At 40.7% G+C, this 20,210-nt stretch overlaps 1 protein-coding gene across 7 annotated transcripts in view; it reads left to right on the top strand.

Annotated features, from left to right (window-relative positions):
- LOC113147977 (DNA (cytosine-5)-methyltransferase 3A-like) overlaps nucleotides 1–20,210 on the top strand; it is a 33,486-nt gene that overhangs the window by 5,947 nt on the left and 7,329 nt on the right. For 5 of the 7 annotated variants that reach the window (XM_026339378.1, XM_026339381.1, XM_026339379.1 and 2 more), the window contains exons 4-14: nucleotides 1,356–1,707; nucleotides 6,414–6,460; nucleotides 7,989–8,135; nucleotides 14,276–14,638; nucleotides 16,334–16,492; nucleotides 16,753–16,860; nucleotides 17,516–17,672; nucleotides 17,825–17,971; nucleotides 19,107–19,151; nucleotides 19,488–19,567; nucleotides 19,658–19,770. In XM_026339378.1, the coding sequence (XP_026195163.1) occupies nucleotides 1,356–1,707; nucleotides 6,414–6,460; nucleotides 7,989–8,135; nucleotides 14,276–14,638; nucleotides 16,334–16,492; nucleotides 16,753–16,860; nucleotides 17,516–17,672; nucleotides 17,825–17,971; nucleotides 19,107–19,151; nucleotides 19,488–19,567; nucleotides 19,658–19,770 (1,718 nt within the window). The remainder of the gene's footprint in view (nucleotides 1–1,355; nucleotides 1,708–6,413; nucleotides 6,461–7,988; nucleotides 8,136–14,275; nucleotides 14,639–16,333; nucleotides 16,493–16,752; nucleotides 16,861–17,515; nucleotides 17,673–17,824; nucleotides 17,972–19,106; nucleotides 19,152–19,487; nucleotides 19,568–19,657; nucleotides 19,771–20,210) is intronic. The other 2 variants (XM_026339383.1, XM_026339382.1) reach the window with 1 other exon arrangement.

The raw sequence follows: 20,210 nt of genomic DNA, 5'->3' as shown, positions 1-20,210 counted from the left end.
TAGAGCGCCGCACTTGGTATGAGTGCAACTGTTAAATATTTACAGTTAATTTGTTCTCAGTTACTACAGCGATGAAGTCATTTAGAGTTTGGCTGCTTGAGAGGAATGCTTAAAAACCAACTTTGACTTGAAGTAGCTAAGTTTAATGAAGCAGTATAACTTTATTTAGCATCTTTGTTCCGCATAATATGCATTGCATTCTTCACACAGAGGTTTTACAGGTCTCTGGGACACATTAAAACTAGTTTTACATTGTGTTTGCCTGTTCAAAGCGAGAACCACGTTCAACCGTCTAGCTTCCAGCACAAGATCTTGTGTTTGCTAAATATCGTCTGCTGTCATTCAGATGCCTCCTGAGGCATTAGTGTTGCCTGCCTTAAATGCAAACGGCTATATCTACATCTACAGGAGATGAAAGCTTCAGCGCTGCTCTTATCAGTGTTGACACTCTGATCTCACAAGGCATGCTCCACTTTCTTTTCCCAGTGACCCATTAATGGGATCCTCTGAGAAAGTGTATTTTCATGGCTATTTTTAGGTGGCAGCAGACACATTGTGACATTCTCGTCACATTTCTTCAAACTCTTAGAGTTGAAACAATTATTTTCAAGGTCTTATAAGACAGTTGGCACCTTTTAGGTGTAGGAACTTTAACTTCAGCTTCAGATGGGTCAGCTCCCTTTGACTTTACTCCTCTGTATAGAATGAAATAGTTTAACTGGGCGTTGCAAAGTGGACGGAGAGAAAAACTTCTCAGTTGTCAAACAGCCAACATTCTTCACATATTTCCATGCTGCTGTAATGATGAATGCACGACTAGAGGAAGCTCAGTAGTGTACCTGATGAACTGTAATGTAATTGCTTCTTCTGTTTCCAAGTTGAAGGCTACACAACAGATTTACTGGCACAGCTCTGAAGTTTACAACTCCAGTTCAAAAGAACAGAATGGGAAACACCATAATTCAGTGACTAATAAGTGTGGAAGTTGACTCCATCCAGATAGAGCTGCGTGGGCTTGAGGGATGAAATCAAGCTTATCTAATATGAGATGGGTGGATGAATTAATTCGCATTTTCTTTCAAATAGCCCACATATCCAAGAGGAACTGAACTCTGCAGCTGTTTTATTGTTGTTTGCCGAGATTACCTTTTGATTTTGTGCCGGGTGATTTGTTGTTTTATTGTACAGACAGCTGGAGTAAATCCAGTCATATGTCATAACTGCTGACAGGCACAACAATGCTGTGCACCTTCAAAACATCAAACTATAACATACTGCTACGATAATAACTGTTCCAAAAGCTGTTAGATTGCTATGATGTAAATATTTAAGTTGCCTCTTCTCCCTGTGTGCAGGTCGAGAGCTGTGGCTCTTTCAAAGACGGTGTGGGTGTGAGCAACAGCTACGCTGGGGTGGGTAGGCCGTCCATGGCACTGGTCCATAATGGAGACATGGGCGGGCACAGAGACAGAACATCCGAAGCCTGCTTCCTCAAACAGGAGGACAGGGAAGTGGAGAACGGGATCCCCAAAGGCCCTTCCTCCTGCCGTGTGGAGGACAGCTCCCAGGGTCAGAGCCGGAGCCTTTCTCAGGAGAACGGATTCCTGCCCAGCCGGGAAGAGCAGGACACAGAGAAAGACAAGGACGGCAGCCTGACAGTACCACGCAAGAAAAGAGGGAGGCGGAAACTGGAGCGTCCAACGAAATGTGAGTTTTCTGCTTCGGCTAGTTCAGCTTCACTATCTTTTGATCTGCTCACTGTGGAATCAGCAGCAAATGTCATGTGACTACTACAAGATGTTTAGTAATGAACTGTAAACGGGTGTCAGATTGAGCATGGCCCCAACACTGCCAGGATTAGTAACACAGAGGCTAGTGTTGTGTGCACAGTGGGGTGAAGAAAGGGCAGTAGTGAGTATAAAGTCTGCAGAGTATGTTGGGCATTTTGTTCATGCAGTTAATGTTCATTTTATTAACAATATACTGAATGACTCCATGCTACACTTCTCTTCATTCCTGTGGTTTCAATATGCACAAGTTGACATTTGAACATGCAGCATGCAGCATGCACCAGTGATACTAAAATAAGTCATCTTTGATGTGATGTAGCAGCAAGGAGAGTTGACCTCAGCCAGTCTGTTTTAAACTGTTTCCTAAAAGATGATTGCAGTTCTGGAGTAGAATAAACAAACAATTAGCAGTTAATGTTTAGTTTTATTTTTGTGAATTTTTCTATAAAAGGCACATGAACTGCTAAAACAACAGGAAAGTAAGCATGATTTTAAAACTTTTGCTACTGACATTGTTGTAGTGAATATAAAAATACTTGAAAATACTACAATGACAATCCAATATGCAAAGTGTGCACATTTTTATTATAATACATTTAAAATTTTGACCCTGCAGAACTGAATCTGCTCCACTCACAGTGCAGCAGCAGGTACATTTAGCATAAAAGATAAAATAAATCAGGGAGATATTGATGGGAGAAAGTGGTGATGACAGGTAGTCCAAGAGGAAGGTTAACCATATCACTTCACTGCCCAACCCCCACTCTGCTTTTCAGTCACATCTCTCTCTATGTATCTCTCTCAGCCACGTGTCTCTCTCGCTCCTCACTCGGCCGCAGAGACACACCGGCTATGACCTTGATGAGGAGTGCAGTAAATAAAGCCAGGGGAGGAGCAACGCGTCTCCTGGCAACGAGCCTCTGTTGGGAGCTGGCAGGTCTCTGTTGCGGCCACCTCCCCGTCGGGGGCCCTGCCAGGTGGATGGCGTTGTGCCCAGAGCTCTTTACAAACTGAGTCTGCACTCTGTATTCACCTGATCTCTGCTTCTAGGATCTGTTACTTCACTCACGAGCAAAAACCAGGGATAACCCTGTTTGCTCCAGGCGTAAATAGCCCAGAACAAGATTTCTGAGCACGGAGTCTAACGATGCTCTGCTTTAGCGTGACACAGTACAGAGCACATTTAGCTTGACACGACAGCATGAGGATTTGGTCAAGTATGAGAAAATAACCCTGATTACATCATCAAGTGTCCAGGCAGAGAGGGTCTAAGATGCTTTTTAAGTTGCATCATGGGAAGTGTAGGAATAACCATGTTTAGAACTAAGCTCATACAAAGCAATACAACTTAGTAGTAACTCACCCTCTGTTGTTTTTATTTCAATCATTGTGTATTTTTAAGTCTGTCTTTTGTAAGTCTCCCAACTTTATGATGCTGCGAAGTTAAATTTCTGGCAATATACACTATACTTACTATAGTGTTGCTACAATGGTAACCCATATTACTTATTTCTGTAGAAAGAAACAGCTGCAGCCTGTTATGTCCATGTGACCAGATGGTGTAAAGTCTAATGTAAATGGTAAAATATTTATAATTTACCAGTTTATCAAGCAGATACATTACAAAAGTCATTTGATTTAAGCCAGATTTATAAAATCTTTCTCATGTTGCAGCATTTTTTATGAAGAGCATGCAAACAGTGCACAGGGTGTTAGAAGTGCTGTTTGTTCTCAAATAACCAAATCAACAAAACACTCACACTAATGCTTTGCCAGTCACAGTATGCCACCAGCTACCATTACTGACATACAGGAAACTGCAACAACCACCCCAACAGGGTTTTTTTTTCAGCTGTTTAACTGAATTGGCATCATTGAGCCCGTTTTTACATTACATACAGCAACGAACAGCAGACTGTGAGAAATCCACTGAAAGAGGAACAACTGTAAGTAGTCAGCATTCACAGTGTTAGCCACAAAGTCAAAGAAGACTTGAACTATTCAGATATGAGGCCTGCACAGAAGGTAGTGACACCATTTTTTTGAGGCTGCAGGCAGGCTGCCGTGTAGTAATGTGTGAACATAGTGCAGAATGGAAGGTTTGTTGTTTGCAGCCTGCATCCACAACACGCCAAAATCAAAATGCATCACAAGGTGTTGCATTTCTTTCTGTCTCGGCATCAAAATTATGTGGAGAAGTGAGTAAAAAGCAAATTGTACAGTTACAGTTTAGTCAAATTGAGGTGACTCTGTTAGCTTTGATCCTGTTGCAGAAAAAACTGTTGCACCTGCTTGATGTTTTTAATAGATTTTGCTTTCTGTAAACTAATTAAACAGAAAATATACATGCAGCGAGGCATTTATGCTAAAACCGAACTAGTTAGAATAAAGGGAGTGTTGGTGTATAATCACTTCAGAAAGAGGTGGAGAGTCCTTGTTAGGGGTCAGTGTGGTGGATCGATAGTCAGCTAAACAGGGTTTCTGTTATCCATCTGGAGTGCACAGGAAGGATTTGAGCTCCGGCTGGAGTGGGACTGAGCTCTAGCAATACGAGAGCTGGAACGCGCTCGTAATGGCAAGTAATATTCTCTTTGGGCAACATTAGCCAGCTCCCCTCGCAAACCCAGCGACCTTGGCAGTCCACACTGCCTCACCAATTTGTTATATAGTCATTTATTCCCGATGAGGACGAGAAGACCAGGAGAGAGGGTGGAAAAAAAGAGCAAGGGGGAGGGAGATACATAGGGCTCAGCCACACATGGAACCAACTTGAAGAGGCTGCTAAGAGAGCGGACTATTGTTTGGACAGGTCTGTAGGGCACTTCGCTGACAGGCAGTGTTGGCTGTGCAGAACACATGCCATCAAAAGTTGTCCTTAGCCTCTCAGGGCTCAAGTGTTATGATAGTGTTTGGGCTTGGAGTCAGCAGATAGTCCTGTTTACTCAGGCTCTGCCATCATGCTAATTTAGGACACAGCTGCTTTAATGATGTGTATACTCCATTGGTGTCATATCACTGTCTGTGAGTCTGTGCACCTTTAGAAACACTTGCTTCCATTTAATAGAATTATTTTGAAAGGTATACTAGAGGTGTTAGTTTGAGCTTCTGTGTCGAAGCTGATTTTGGCCTCCTTATCAGTATTTCTGCTGCTGGTGTTGGTGCTGCTGCTGCGGAGGAAGCGTTTTTTTCATAAATCATGAATCTTGACTGCCGTCCTGGTGTTTCACTTGGGTGGTATCCATGCACCTTGGCTAACCCCTCGCTGCTCTGCTGAACACAGGCAAACAATGCAAAGAATGAATAACATACCCCTGTTGTTGCAGACCTCCACATCTTAAATCATGGCAAAGTTAATGGGAAACCCCAACTGCAGCTTTTATTGTGTTTAAGACATTTTATTAGCCTGTGGTTTCAGTGCACACATCACCAAATGCTTTCTGTGCTATTTTTAATTATCTTTACCCTACTGCAGCACCTCCTTCTTTTGGTTTCGCAACTTCCTCTGTATATACGGGTTTTTTTCTCTGTACAAAAATGTTTGTCTTTCCAAGAAAAGTGCTCAATAGATCTAAATCATAATAACATAGCTGGTGTATGAAGCATTAAAATCTTTCATTTAATAAAAACTGACAATACTGCTAATTAAACATGCTCAATTACATGTAAAAATGATTTATTATAACTGTGTTGTAAAACAAATCCAGTGTTTCAGCAAGTAGTCATTAATGTCTACGTTCAGGAGCTTTTTATCGTATCGTGTGGTCTTCACCATAAGATGGAATTTGCCACTTGTCATGTTTGGAAACTCACATGCATGAAGTGCCGTGAAGTGTTTTAAAATCCTTGATGTGTCAGAACAACGGAAACATAAAAACTGGGTAAAATCCATCTGCTGATCGAGATCATGCACTTCAAAAACTCCAGAACAGCTACGAAATGGATCTTTAAGTGAGTGCAAGAATCTGAAATTGTATTTCGGTAGAGTATTTGGGTGAGGTAACTATTTTTCTGTTCCAAATAACATAAGACGAATATGAGCTTCTACCCTGTCCTCTTCTACATAACTAAGCAGCAGCAAGAAGAGATTCACGTCTTGATCCTGATGAGGGTTTGGAGATTGGCAGGAAGATTACATACAGCCCCAGAGTCACAGAAGTGAATCAGTATGTTGTTGCCTTTATGGCTCAGTGTCAGCAGCATGGGAGGGGCCATGCTAATAGCAACCAGCTGTGTGTCTCATGAAGGGGGGATATAAGGTCAGAAGTGTGACTTTTGCCAAAGTAAACCTGGCCCAACTCCACACTCATCATAACCTGGGCAGCCACTCCAAACTCTCTGGGTTGCATCAAGCCCTCATATGGCACCTGAATGCAAAAGCTCCTGTGACTGAGCAAATCTAATGCATAAGGAGTTTCCAGAGTTGGTATCGCTCAGCAGATTAGTTAATTTGACTTTAATTTGGTCAAATACAGTTAATTGGATGATTGGTTAATAAATGTGTCATAAGGTTTATTGATGAATGAGAGGTCACTGTAACGCACATACAGAGATAACTGATGGGGCAACTTTCCACTCCCATGTGAATGATTGAGGCCATCCATTGTGTCGCTGTCTTCTCTCTAGATGTGGAGCACAAGGAGGAGGACGGGGGTGATGCAGTCAAGACCGAGGTAAGATTTCTCTGTTGTTTTTCTTTGTTCTCTGGCTGATGTAACTCTTGAGGTCACTTTCACACTTGCCAGGGCTGCAGCTTCTTTTCTGGGGTAAATTACCTTTCCTGTCTCGAACCGCATGGTTGTTGTGAAGCTTGTACAGAAAGTGCTTTTTTAACATCTTTTTTTACTTGAAAGGCTTCGTGGGATAAATACTGAAAATAACTAGATTCTCCACCTGACTCCATCATTTGTTATCAATGTGTCAATTAATTCAGTGTTGTTGTAATATTCTTCTTAGAGCTTTAGAGTCACTTTTTAAGTGTGTAGACTTTAATTATATTTTATTATTATTTATTATCAAGTAATATATTAGTATTATTACAGTATTATGGATCAACCATCTGTCAGTTCATTAGTGATTAAAATTAGTTCCATCTTTACCAGTTTCTTTGCCATAATTGTCACCTTTGAAAGTGTGTCCAGGAGATCTGGACTGGATTTGCACATTAACAACAGCATTAAGTCCGATACTATTACAGACATTGACGTTATGTACTTTTGCACTTGAAGTACATTTAAGAGTATGTGCTTGTATTTGATCTTGAGGTTACAAGTTTGTTTGTAGTGGAGTATTTTTAGGCTTGTTCTTGTTCTCTGGTCCTTCTTGTGTCTTATAACCTGCTCTTGATTGTGGCACAGATTGTAAGTTTGATGAGGGGAGCTGATCTTCGTGACTGTAGCTTTGTAGGAGCTGGTTGTCATCTTTGCAAATACACTTAATGTTGTCTTGCATAGGACATATATATTCTATTTAAGGACATTAGGATGGTTTTTACACTTTGGTTTTTGGTTTTAAAGAATAACTTGTTAATTAGTGGGCTTTCCTCTCTTTATACTAAGCTAAGCTGGTCACCCTCTGGCTCTGGCTTTATATTTAACAGGTATGAGAGTGGTTTCAATGTTTTTATCTAACACAAAACCATCAATTTAAGTTGATTGCAGTATCTTTAAATCTTTTGCCACCCACGGATGTATGGTGAAATCTTGCACAGAATGTAAATTGTGACTTCATTATTACTAGATGAGAATGTTTGCATAGAAACTTTCTTCTTCACGGTCCAGAAAATTGAGTTTATAATAAGTTAAATTAGTTTTCTTGCCTCTGGACTTTTGAAAGAAATGGTACCTGATGTTGTATGGATTTGAAATATCAAATACACTTGGGATCTCCTTATATCAGTTAGTGCTGGTGAGCTTGACACTATTACCAGGGAGTTGTCATTAGATACTGTGGCATCGCTTCTTGCTGCGTGACCAATCATAAGAACCATAGGGCACATCAACATGTGAGTCATCTTTTCAGGAATCCGACAACCTCATCACCTCAAACAAAACCCACCTGTTAACTAGAATTTGTCCCACAGGCTTTAATGACAGATTAGATGTTTACTACGAATCTGGATCCTTTCTTATGAGTGAATCTCTTTAAGAAAGAATCATAAAAAAGTAGCTAACTTTATTTATTTTTTAATACCTTAAACAGGGAGGTCGAGGCAGGCTGCGAAGGGGAGTTGGTTGGGAGATCAGCCTTCGTCAGAGGCCCATGCCCAGAATAACCTTCCAGGCTGGTGACCCTTATTACATTAGCAAGCGGACCAGAGAGGAGTGGCTGGCCAAGTGGAAGATGGAGGTGAGTACCCCAGCTCTGTCCAGGCCACAGCAAACAGCAGCGTGAGCAACAGGCGATGACACATAGGTCTTGTGGTGTATTCACAGCCAAGTGTATTTGATGGGTCATTTGATATGTCATGAAGGTACCATTTATTTCAGTGGATTTCCAGAGACATTGGCTCAGTCTGCTGCTGTGTTTCCTCCTTTTGTTCTTGTCTGTTGTATTAGCAAGAGTTGCGTCATCATTTTGGATGCCTTCAAGCTAAGGTCACATTATTATAAGTCATGGGTATGAAAAGCATACTTTCTTTGCTATCTTAAAGTAGTTTTTGGGCTTTTATACTTTTAAGCTGTATTTTAACAATGTAGAGAGATGAGATGTATAAGAGAAGAGAGAGGAGTATGACATGCGACTAAGGTCCCCAGCTGGAGTCAAACTGGGAGACACTTCCCCTTCATCTCCAATGATAGTAAACCACTGTTCCCAGAGAAAGAAACATCCTTGTTTATTTCTGAATAATAAATTCAGTTTCATGTGTTTGAAGGTTGAATCTTGACGGTTGATGTATTAATATGACCAACACCTGAACCTGGCCTACCTGGAGGTTTATCTGTTATAATAAAAAACACTGCACACAGACGTTTATTAATTTAGGAGTAAAGATTCTGCTCCTCTGGAAAATTAGTACTTCATGACACTTGTGAATTAAATATTAGAATTACACTGTTCACATTCAAAGTGATCAGCAGGAATATTTTCTTAAAAGTATGAAATTCCCAGTGCTGAATGACTTAGTTTTGAGGCAAAAGTTAAGCCAGGTTTGACATTTTTGTCATATGTCTCTGAGTTATTTATTTATTTATTTATTTATTTATTTTGTCAGTGCTCTTTGCAGTTTTAATACAAGTTTATTCTTGGAAACTGCAGCTGACAGAATTTTCTCACTGCAAAAATCTCTTTTGCTAGTCACTGAAGTTACACTTGTACTGTACTTGTATTCATGGGTGTGTATCTACACTAGTTATATCCAGTCATATTCATTCAGGTGTACATTGCAGACATTATAATCTGACACGGGATTAACTCTCTGCAGGAATCTACTCTGCCGCTTGGATTTATTGAGAGCTCCCTCAACCAGCAGAGGCTTTTCCTAAAACTACAATTTCTTTTTTGGAACACTGTATAGTTGTAAAGTCTGCAACATTGCTCATTACTTAGCCACATTAGAAATAACTTCTGGTAGTCATGTAATGAACTTCATGTGTTACATAATGAGAAGTCTTCATGCTATCAACATGGGGTCTTCCCTTTCTTCTCCCTCCCTGCCCCCTCTGCTCTCTTCTGGAGGAGGCCATAAAAATGTCTCCAGGGAAGAAATATAGCCAAATTAGCAGGACATGCCCGAGTACTACAAGTGAAATACCATAAAATATGATTGAAGCAGGCAGTTAACAATTTCCAAACAAAGGTGAATATTCTTTGCATTAGGCCTCTGCTAGGGTGAGATAATGGGGAGTTGCAAGATGCAAATGGTGAATGTGTCTATTTTTTCCCCTTGTGTCATCTGAGCATGCAAACTTTGATCTAACAAAGGCTGGTTTGTTGTGACATCAAAGTCCTTTCCTGAGGAGCACTCAGTTTTGGTTCTGCTCTCGCCGTAGAGCATTTTGCTGTTGCATGCTTCTGCAGCAAGGAGGACATGGTGACTGAAAGGGTTACTGTCGCCTTGCACTTTTTCCAGGATCCCTTTTTGCATGTGCCTTGTAGACAGTGGACTCCACTCGCTCCTTCACTGTTTCCCTCCCTCATTCTTCTGGCGACCCCTCCCCCATGTATGGAAATGAACTCTGTGCTATGGATATGAGGGTGAAGATGAGGTTTGCAGCAAATTTCCAGCCCTGCTTGCAAGACAGCCTCTTGGCTCGCTGCCAACATTTTGCAAGTCCTCTCTAGCCAACCAGAATTCCTGTTGGCAATCACCTGACCCTGAATTCCAGACAAAGAAATGTTCATGCTTTCTTTTTTTAAGCGATCTCCTCTACCCCAAGAGTGGGGTTGAAAAAAACTCAACCCCCACACTGGATTATGAGAGTCGCGCGCTGGCATGTATGGGTATGTGCACTACATTGTTTGATAACATTGGGGAGAATAGTGTGCATGTGTGATTAGCCTGCTTACAGCAAGGGGAATATGCTGACTTCAGGTATTTCCACGAGAGTTGTTCTGGACCATCTGCTCTGCACAGCTTAAAGGGAAACCGTCTCTTTAAAAGATAAAGCGCGGACAGGCTTTAGCTGTGTTTGGGAAAAAGTTGCTTGCATGAAAAAAAGTTTTCCCGTGGGGTGAATGTGTGCTGTAAACTATTTCCTGTTTCATAGCAGTACCTAGAAATGTCAGAGAAGCATACTTTCTTTAGGGCAGATACAATTATCCTTACTAATGTTGGATTTTTTCAGAGCCAGCATGTTTTTAACTTGTGTAACATTAAACTGGGAAAAAGGTTAAGTTAGGCCTCAAAGTCATTTCCTTCCTATCACTGTGTACTTTATTTTGTTGATTTAGGACATAGATTTACTGTAAGAACAGTAATTTGATTACTAGTAAGGATTTTAAAGTGACTTGAAGTATTTGCAGCCTTCTCAGGGAACTTTTTTTTAACATCTCCTGTTGTAGATTCATGGGGCATTCTGTTTGCATTCATGGCTGACTCTGTAATATTCCTAATTATCTCTTTAAAGGACGCAATACAATGAGAACCAGATGGCCTCTTTTGGTATGACCCCCCCCCCCCAAGGCCACTCATGAAATACGCAGCCTTTGTAGGGACGTGTGCTAAAATCAGGCTAATGAATGCAGAAGCCACATTCCTGCACAACAGAACCTGCCACTTGTGCATTTTCCGACAGTATTTTCATTTTAAAAGCAGCTTTTGTCAAAGTTTAGCTTTTGATCTGATGCATTTTGACTTAACAGCACCTGTTGTGTCTTAATGACTCTTTTGAGTGTATATAAGTAAAAATATGGTGCAAAACGTATCTTAATGTGGGGAGGAGCTGTCATAGCCTTTAGTTTTAGAGTGAGGCTCACCCTGCTAACCAATCAGAGCATTGATTTCCAGTGTATTACTAGCGCTACTTATTGTAACTTTAAGGAAAATTTTTTTTAATTGTCCACAGTCCTGCTCAGCACAAAATCTAACACGATCCATCAAACAATTACACCAAACAGACACAACCCTACTGTGTCTCCTTTGCCTGTTGCACACGAGACTACTGCATTCAAAGGTCAAACTCTTTTGTGTTGCTTCAAAGGCTCGCTGTCACGTTATGTGAGGAAGTAATGTTCAGTGACAGTTTATTTCGACAGAGTTTGCAGAACGCACTACATGGCACCTTTCCTGCTCACAGCTTTTTGTTTTTTTCGAATTTCTCACTTGGTTGATGCTTGTTGTTTTTGTACCTGTATTATATGCAACTTTCCAAGGCTTTTGCACCGGAGTAATTCATCTCAATAACAGCCCTTTGACTCTTTGACTCCAAGAAATTTTCTTCGTGGCGTTAACAACCCTATAATAGACATTTGTTGTCTTATAAATAACTGAAGCCGGATAGTAAAAGTGACCTCTGTTAACAAGTACAACCCAGATTAAGCACTAAAATATCATCTACACACCCTGGAGACCAATACCTCTTCTATTTTTTTCTGCTTCCTAGTGCACTCTTTCACCCCTTGAGCCCTCAGGGTATCATGCTGCACAGCCTCTAAGTCAGATTATCCCTTATTGTGCACCCAACACGTCTCTACACTCTGCCAGCGGACCGTAGAGCTTCACTTTTCACTCGCTCCGTAGCAAAATCCACAATCACTGTAAGTACAGTAATTTAGGTTGCGTTACCACTGTGTTTGTACATAACATAGTTTTTCAGGGGGTAAAAGTGTAGATGTTTTCACTGTGAGGTTGTTGAAACACATTTGTTCTGTGTTTATACATCTACAGCTGTCAATTTTGGTATTTGTCTTTCTCATGGCGTGGCTGCGCATGTAAGTGGTGGTATTCCTGAGCTGTCATTGACTGGCAGGCGTGCGTAAATGATAAAGACTGCATTGTGTCTCCACTACCTCCATTTCTATTTTCCCCTTTACACTCAGAGGGCCTGTCTTGCTGGTGGAGCTGCACACACACCATGAGGCCCCCAAAAGGGGGGCATTTACAACTGGGAAGAAGTCCAGAGACAAATATCTGGTTCTTATAGCCACTGTACTTTCTCTCCTCCCCACACTGGTGTTGTCAGCGTCACTTTCTCATTGGCTCTCAGGAGAAAGAACCCTGGAGACAGTCTGACCCAAAACACACCAAAATGAGCTCAGTAACAGCAGCACAGGCGCTTTTTACAGAAGCATCAGTATATCTGTAATGACTGGCCACCAGACATAAAGAGGCTGGACTAAATCTTTCAAATCTTGCTCTTCCTTCTTTCCTGCCTGCACTAACGGCTCCTCTCCTCATTTGCTGATATGATTATTGATTGTTTCTCCCCATGCACGTAACACATGTAGCAGTTTAATTGACATGTGTTCGTTTTTGCAGTTTACCATCTGGAGCCACACATCTGAACAGGCTGTCGAACACTAACTCTAGTGTGCTTGTGTTGGAGCCAAGAGGCCTAACACATATGGCCAAGGGCTTTGAACCATCCATCCAGCACTACAGTACAGATATTTATAAACCACAGCATCGGCTCTTGATTGAAGAGCACATGTTTCTACTCTTCCGCACAGAAACCCCTCCCCACACCGTCCAGGAACCACCTCCCCTTAAAGGCGCTATTGTTTACGAGTCACAATGGGAGAGTGGACGGAGTTGGTGCTCTACGCTCTCTCTCTCTCCCTCCCTCTCTCTTTCTCTCGTTTGCCTTTTTTCTCCTCTTCCCACACACGCAGTCCGGCGCCGGACATTTACAGTATGAGTGTGAGACCTGAGAACCTGAGAAAGACTTGAGGAAAAGTTAGCACAGCTGTGCACCGCTGCTCTCACGTGGAGCCTATAGTAGGACTAACACGTGTTTACATATTGGACATCAGATATATATTCTTTGTGCGTGTTTGTGCATGTACAGTAAAAGAACAAGAGAGCGAGGGAGAAGAAAGGTAGCATGTGAGTACTATCGTGTGTGCGTGCGTGCATGTGTGTTTGAGAGAGAGACATCAGAATGAGTGCAGCTGTTGGGGATTTACTGTGAGAGGCTTAAGTCCCGGCTGCATCTCGTCCTCTCTGATCGACCTAGCAGTTCAGTGTCAGGTACCACAAACCCAGTGAACTCTGCACTGCGACTGTGGACTCTATAGCGTTACTGTGCACACTACTGTTGATGAATGGGCCTGACAGTCGGAGATAAAGACATGTTTACAAAGACTTTTAGACTCCCACAGTCAAGATTCTACATGTATACAGCAGAGATGAGGTGCATCACTTGTGTCGTGCAGCTAAATGGCTACAAACAGTGTTGTATGTGCTTATATTGTACCAGTTGCACAGTTTTAGTTGCATAGCCTAATGTTTTGCATCCTTTGGGACATTTTCGGATATTGCAGCTGTTTTCTGAGAAGAATCTCTCACCTCTACTGCACATTACACACAGCTAGTCGAAGTTAGCAACTAGTTAATATACATAGCAGAGAAACTTTTCTGTTTTCTGAAGAACAAAACAGAGCAAAAGAAGGGATTGAATTATTAGTGATGGTAAATTAGTGCCAGATCACAACTCAAAATAAAAGCTAATGTTATTTCATGATTGCTGAATTTGTAATTAAGCAGCTGTTGCTTACACTATAGTCTACTTACAATGATTGTTGGTTTTGTAAAGTTTGGCATTTTAATGTTAGAGGTTTTGTTTGTGATGTTTCTTGTTTCTTTCTGATTTATTATTTTTGCATTTTTACCCTTTAATGTTATTTTTATGCTGTTGTGCAGCTGTTTGTGATACGACAACTCTCCCCTATTAGGTTACATTTACATTTCTAAAGAATGACTTTGTAGTTACTTAGAAAAGCAACAGCTGGATCAAAATTCAATCTTGTTCTCAGATTTATCTCAGTGAATGCACACATCACACGAAGAGCCCAGATCTTATCTCTGCTGTCACTGGATTGTGTTTCAGGCAGAGAAAAAGGCCAAACTCATGTCAGCGATGAACGCGATGAAGGATCACGAGGAGAATGAATCGGAGACCCAGCCAGAAGAGGTCTTAATAATCAAGCACCCACAGCCTTCAAAGCAGCAGCAACAACCTCAGCCTCAGTCGCACACTCAGCCTCAGTATCAACAGCAGTCGCAGCCGTTGCTGCAGCAACAGCAGCAACAACAACAACATCAGCAGCCGCCTCAGCAGCAGCAGCAACAGCAGCAGCAGCAGCCTACTGATCCAGCTTCCCCCACTGTGGCCACGACCCCTGAACCTGTCGTCATAGGAGGTGGAGAAAAGACGTCCCCCAAGCCTGCAGACACTGAGCCAGAGTATGAGGTAAGATCATTTCGAACACGCTTGATTAATGTCCAGTTGTAGACTAACAGGATTTTGCAACACAGATCTTCTTTAGAGAAAGGATTTAGTTTAAGGCAGGGGTTAATCCTTGTGGAGTCAAGTATCTCTTAGAGTACAAAAGTCAGCAGTCTGGAGAGTCACAATTTGCCAAGATAGTAAATACTGTGCTTCCCATTGAATTTAGGGGAAATTTATGCATGTAAAGGGCTTTAAAACAATAATAATTATAATTTAAAACGATACAGCTGCAATAACATATTTAGAAACCACTAGGAAATTAATTAACTAGTTGATCTACACAGATGCCCCTCTAGAAGTATTAGAACAATGAGGCCAATTCCTTTATTTTGACTGTAGACTAACACTTGGATTTGACATCAAAAGATGAATATGAGACAAAAGATCAACATCTCAGCTTTTATTTTCAGGTGTTTATGTCTGAATCTGATACACAACTTAGATGAAGAAGCACCTTTTGTTTGAACCCACCCATTCTTCATGTGAGCAAAAGTATTGGGACAGATACACGTAAGATAGATTCAAGTGAATAAGATTTGTTGTAATGTGTAGTTGCAATAACTGCATCAAGCCTGTGACCCACTGACCTCACCAAACTTTTGCATTCGTCTTTTGTGACTGAAGCCTTTTTCAGTTGTTGTTTGTTTAGGGGGGGTTACTCCCTGCAGTCTCCTCTTTAGCAGGTAAAGTGAATGCTCTGGAGGTTCTAGGCCGGGGACTAAACAGTCTTAAACCTTCCACTATTTGCCCCTAATGAACTCCTTTGTTGTTTCTCTTCTGTGTTTTAAGTCATTATCTTGCTTCATGATGAATGATCTCCCAATCAGTTTGGTTGCATGTTGCTATAAATAAGCAGACAAAATGTTTCTGTAGACTTCCGAGTACATTGCCACTGCCATCATGTGTTACATTATCAATAAAGATCATTAAGCCTTACTCAGAAGAAGCTATGCAGCCCAAGCCATTAAATTACTGGACCTCCATTGTGTTTCATAGATGAGCTTGTATGTTTGGGGTCATGAGCAGATGCTGTCTTTCTCCAAACTTCAGCCTTTCCATCACTTCGGTAACTGTTAATCTTTGACTCATCAGTCCATAAAACTTTGTCCCACAATTTTTGAAGCTCATCTCTCTACTATTTCTATTGTTCTTGCTAATGAGTGGTTTGCATTTTCTAGTGTAGCCTCTGTACTTTTGCTAATGGTGTCAGTGCTGATTGATTTTAACTGTAAATGCAGTTTGAACAGACAAAACCCAAATCTCAAACTGAGCGTATAGACATTTATTTATTGTTGAGTAATCGATGTAATAGGAAACACCAGGGCAACAAAACACGCCTGCCAGTCACATTTTCCAATACTTTTGCTCACCTGAAAAATGGATGGGTTTAAACAGGAGGTGCTATCTTCTAAGTCGTGTATCAGATCCAGACTGAAATGTTGATCTTTTGTCTCATATTCATCTTTTGATGTCAAACCCAAGTGTTCTTAGTCCACAGCAACAGTAAAGGAAGTGGACTCACTGTTCCAATACTTTTGGAGGGGGGTGTATATTATTGGTAATATGAGTTATCTTAAGGTACGTAATTACTATTGACAGCCAGTGTCTACAAAGGTTTTACCAGAACGGATTATTTGTCTTTTATTTTGGCTGCAGGATGGTCGTGGTTTTGGCATCGGCGAGCTGGTTTGGGGGAAGCTGCGAGGATTCTCTTGGTGGCCAGGCCGCATCGTATCCTGGTGGATGACGGGACGGAGCAGAGCTGCAGAGGGAACCAGATGGGTCATGTGGTTTGGAGATGGAAAATTCTCAGTGGTGAGTGTTTAGAGCCAAGATTAATATTACTGTCAGGTGATTTTTTTTTTTATGAGGAATTAAGAAAAGCAGCCTTCTGTTTACAGTGATAACCGCACACTTTATAATGAGCTTTTTGTTTTATTTACTTAACCACTTGCTCTTTTCCAATATAAACATCAGTTTTATTCATCTTTTGACACTTAATATCTGACAACAATAATATTATATTCAATGTCCCACAGAACTGAACAGTTATTACTTATTCTGTGTATTTAAAGGTCTGTGTAGAGAAACTCTTGCCTTTAAGTTCCTTCAGTAATGCCTTTCACCAACCAACTTACAACAAGCAACCCATGTACAAGAAAGCCATCTATGAAGTACTACAGGTGAGTAAAGAGCAGTAAATTAAAATGCTTCCTGCAGCATTTTATATTCTCAAATGTGTCTAATCTTAATTTAACTGTACTTCACACCTAAGTGTGTTTTGGTTACTTGCCTGTATGTGTGTGTTTTGGTCCACAAAACAGTTCATAGTATAATTCATTTTTAGCACTGTGCTGTTTTCACTTTTTTAAGGAGAGTTAAAGAGTTAGGTGAAAACATTGAGTCTAATCTCTGTTTGCTGCAAATTCAGCAACAGCCAGAAGACAAATAGCTCAGCAATAACATGAAGTGCGGAAGCTGGAGGAAAGTATATGAACCAGCACTTCTGAAGCTCTGGGATTAACATATCTTGTTGACGTACTCAAACAGAGATAAGAAATCAACACAATTGCACTTTTCTACTGGAACTTACTCTTTTAATTCTCTGTAACAGAAATCATATGGCATATTTGTTTGTCAGTGTCTTCATCTTTAGCCAGACGCTGTTTGTGCACTAACCATAAAATGTATTTGAAACCACAGCACATACAAAAAAATAGCATCGAAGTGAGTGGTTAGATGAGGAATAACATTAGGATAGTGGTCTCTGCTGACACCCTGAGCACTCAGTAAAACTGAGGATGCACCTTAGTCCTAAATGTTTTCCTGTATTTCTAGGTGGCTAGCAGCCGGGCAGGCAAAGCCTTCATGGCCTGTCCTGACAGTGATGAAACAGAAACCTCCAAATCAGTGGAGATGCTAAACAAAGAGATGATTGAATGGGCTATGACAGGATTTCAACCCACTGGACCCAAGGGCTTAGAGCCCCCAGAGGGTAAGAACTTGAATTTGTGACCAGATACTTCCAGTCGTAGCAAATAAAAATCATTTAATCTAGATGCTTTTCCACGTTACATGAATAATTCATAATGTTGCCTGTAATATTAAAAGATATATAATTAAAGTCTGATTTGCTATGCAACCCAGAGGAGCGTAACCCATACAAGGAGGTTTACCCTGAGATGTGGGTGGAACCAGAAGCAGCAGCCTACACACCTCCTCCAGCCAAAAAGCCTCGCAAAAGCACAGCAGAGAAACCCAAGGTCAAGGACATCATTGATGAGAGGACACGAGGTAAGGCGCCTCATTTATAAGGTAAAATTGGAGTCGCGCACTTCCCGCGGGGACGACTCAGCTCGGCTGAACATCAGAGGAAGTGGTTGGAGAAGCAGTGTATGGACAACAGGTCCATTAGGGTGACAGGTTTAAGATGAAACTGAGTGATGTGACACAGCAAAAAGGTTCAAGCTCTTCCAACGACCGTGCTGTTTGATGCTTGTTTGCTTTTATACTTCATCTATATTACAAGATGCTGAGTATTGTCTGGGTAGTAATGGGAAACTTTACTGATAGCAGTTTTAGTGTTGTTCAATATAACAAAAGCTATGACATCAATCTGTTGTTTAAAATGCTTTAAACTGTACTGTTGATACATAATATGATAAAAGGAACTTCACGTTTTACACAACAACCAGGTGTCTGCTCCTGCTCACTCTTTCAATTCTTAGTCAGATCTGGTTGTTTAACTTTTTGCCATGAACCGAGTTAGCTGCAAGTCAAATAACTGACATTTTATTTGTAAGGAAGGATACTGCTAAATAATTAAATGCAGCATTTAACTGTATTTCTATGGGTAATAATGCTCTGACCCTCCGATGTGTAGGCCTGCTAATTATAATGATTTAAAATCTAATCTAATTTTTTTATTTGCTTTTAACAATATTTTCTGAGAGGAACATTGGCGTGCTGGAAGTAATTATTTACAAAAGACTCGTGTGTACTGCCTGTAGTAGTTGTACACAATAAATGTAAATGTCCTTTAATACAGGTTCCTCTTAGTTTATTTCTCAGAGACACTATAATCTGGAATTCAGTTCATGCTTGTTAAATTAAATTATAATTAATCAATCAATGATTTCCAAACTCTAGCGTAAAATTATGTTGCATCTGCATTTAAAAACATTCACTCATGTATTTATATACCATTTTTAATTGTGCAGTAGTTTTAGGGGTTTTACAGATGATGGCATCACGATACGTTAAAGATGAACTGTCGTGTTAACCTTTCAGATCTTTATTAATTCATATTTCTGGAATAAATACAAAAACAAGCTTAAGAGACAAATGTTCATCTGTCGATTTTAACAAATGAATGTGGATTTTGTTAACCTACATTTTTCATCAGGTGTGTCTTCTGTTGTATTTTCAGAGCGGCTTGTTCATGAAGTGAGACAAAAGTGCCGCAGCATAGAGGGTAAGTGATGAGTCCTCTGTGTGCTGCAGTTTGTGGCAGCACTGGGGGGGCTCTCAGGGGATGTACACCTAGGCACTTTACATTTGCCCTTGTTGATGACAAGCATAGCAGCAGAAGTGTTTGTCTCTATGTTAATAAGACGATATATCAGTGCACAATAAGAAAAAACATTGCTGTGATCTTTGCTACATGCATTACCAGCCTCCTTGTGTGCTTCCTACACACATTCAAGCTAAGCTCATTAGATCTCGTGTCACAGCTGTTCAAATAATTCCACTGAGGTGTGAAGTTCGAGTGTTTACACCTTTCTGACTTCCACTGCTCCTCTTTCTGCAGACATCTGTATCTCCTGTGGAAGTTTGAATGTTAGCCTCGAGCATCCACTGTTTGCTGGAGGAATGTGCCAGAGCTGTAAGGTAAGCCGTGATAGAGGTCATTAGAAGCCTGGAAACGAATCTAATAATATCCTGGAAGTATTTCTGACTTTGCACTACTGTTTTTCACAGAACTGCTTCTTAGAATGTGCATATCAATATGATGACGATGGTTATCAGTCATACTGCACAATCTGCTGCGGAGGCCGAGAGGTGCTCATGTGTGGAAACAACAACTGTTGTCGGTGAGCATTCTGCTGAGTAATAATAAATATATTATGTCATTTTGTGTTTATTGTAGTTAGTAGTTTGATGGTATCTTAAACTGCAGGATGTTCCAATTAACTTTTTCCACCTCAAAGACAGTTTTCCAGTAACAAGCAAGTTACCTGTAATATACTTAGGTACCTCTGTTAAATGGTGCTTTAAATCTAAACAGGAAATTTGTAGATTTTTATATGCAGTATGTCCACAATATGCAGTTTATTATTGTATTTTTGTATTTACTCCGTTTTTCTAATCTGAAACATAATATTAACAATCTCTGTATGACGAATATTTATGTTATTTAAAGTGCGGTTGTCTCTCAGTTGACGACGAGGAAATAGTCTTATCGAGTATCTCGCACTAAGAATACCATTGAGGACAGACTGAGCCTTGTCTGTGCATTGACCAATCTGTAAAC

Source organism: Anabas testudineus, chromosome 22, assembly GCF_900324465.2.
Source record: "Anabas testudineus chromosome 22, fAnaTes1.2, whole genome shotgun sequence".
Taxonomy (NCBI): domain Eukaryota; kingdom Metazoa; phylum Chordata; class Actinopteri; order Anabantiformes; family Anabantidae; genus Anabas; species Anabas testudineus.
The sequence above is the reverse complement of the archived record's forward strand: the minus strand, read 5'-3'. Positions and strand labels throughout refer to the sequence as shown.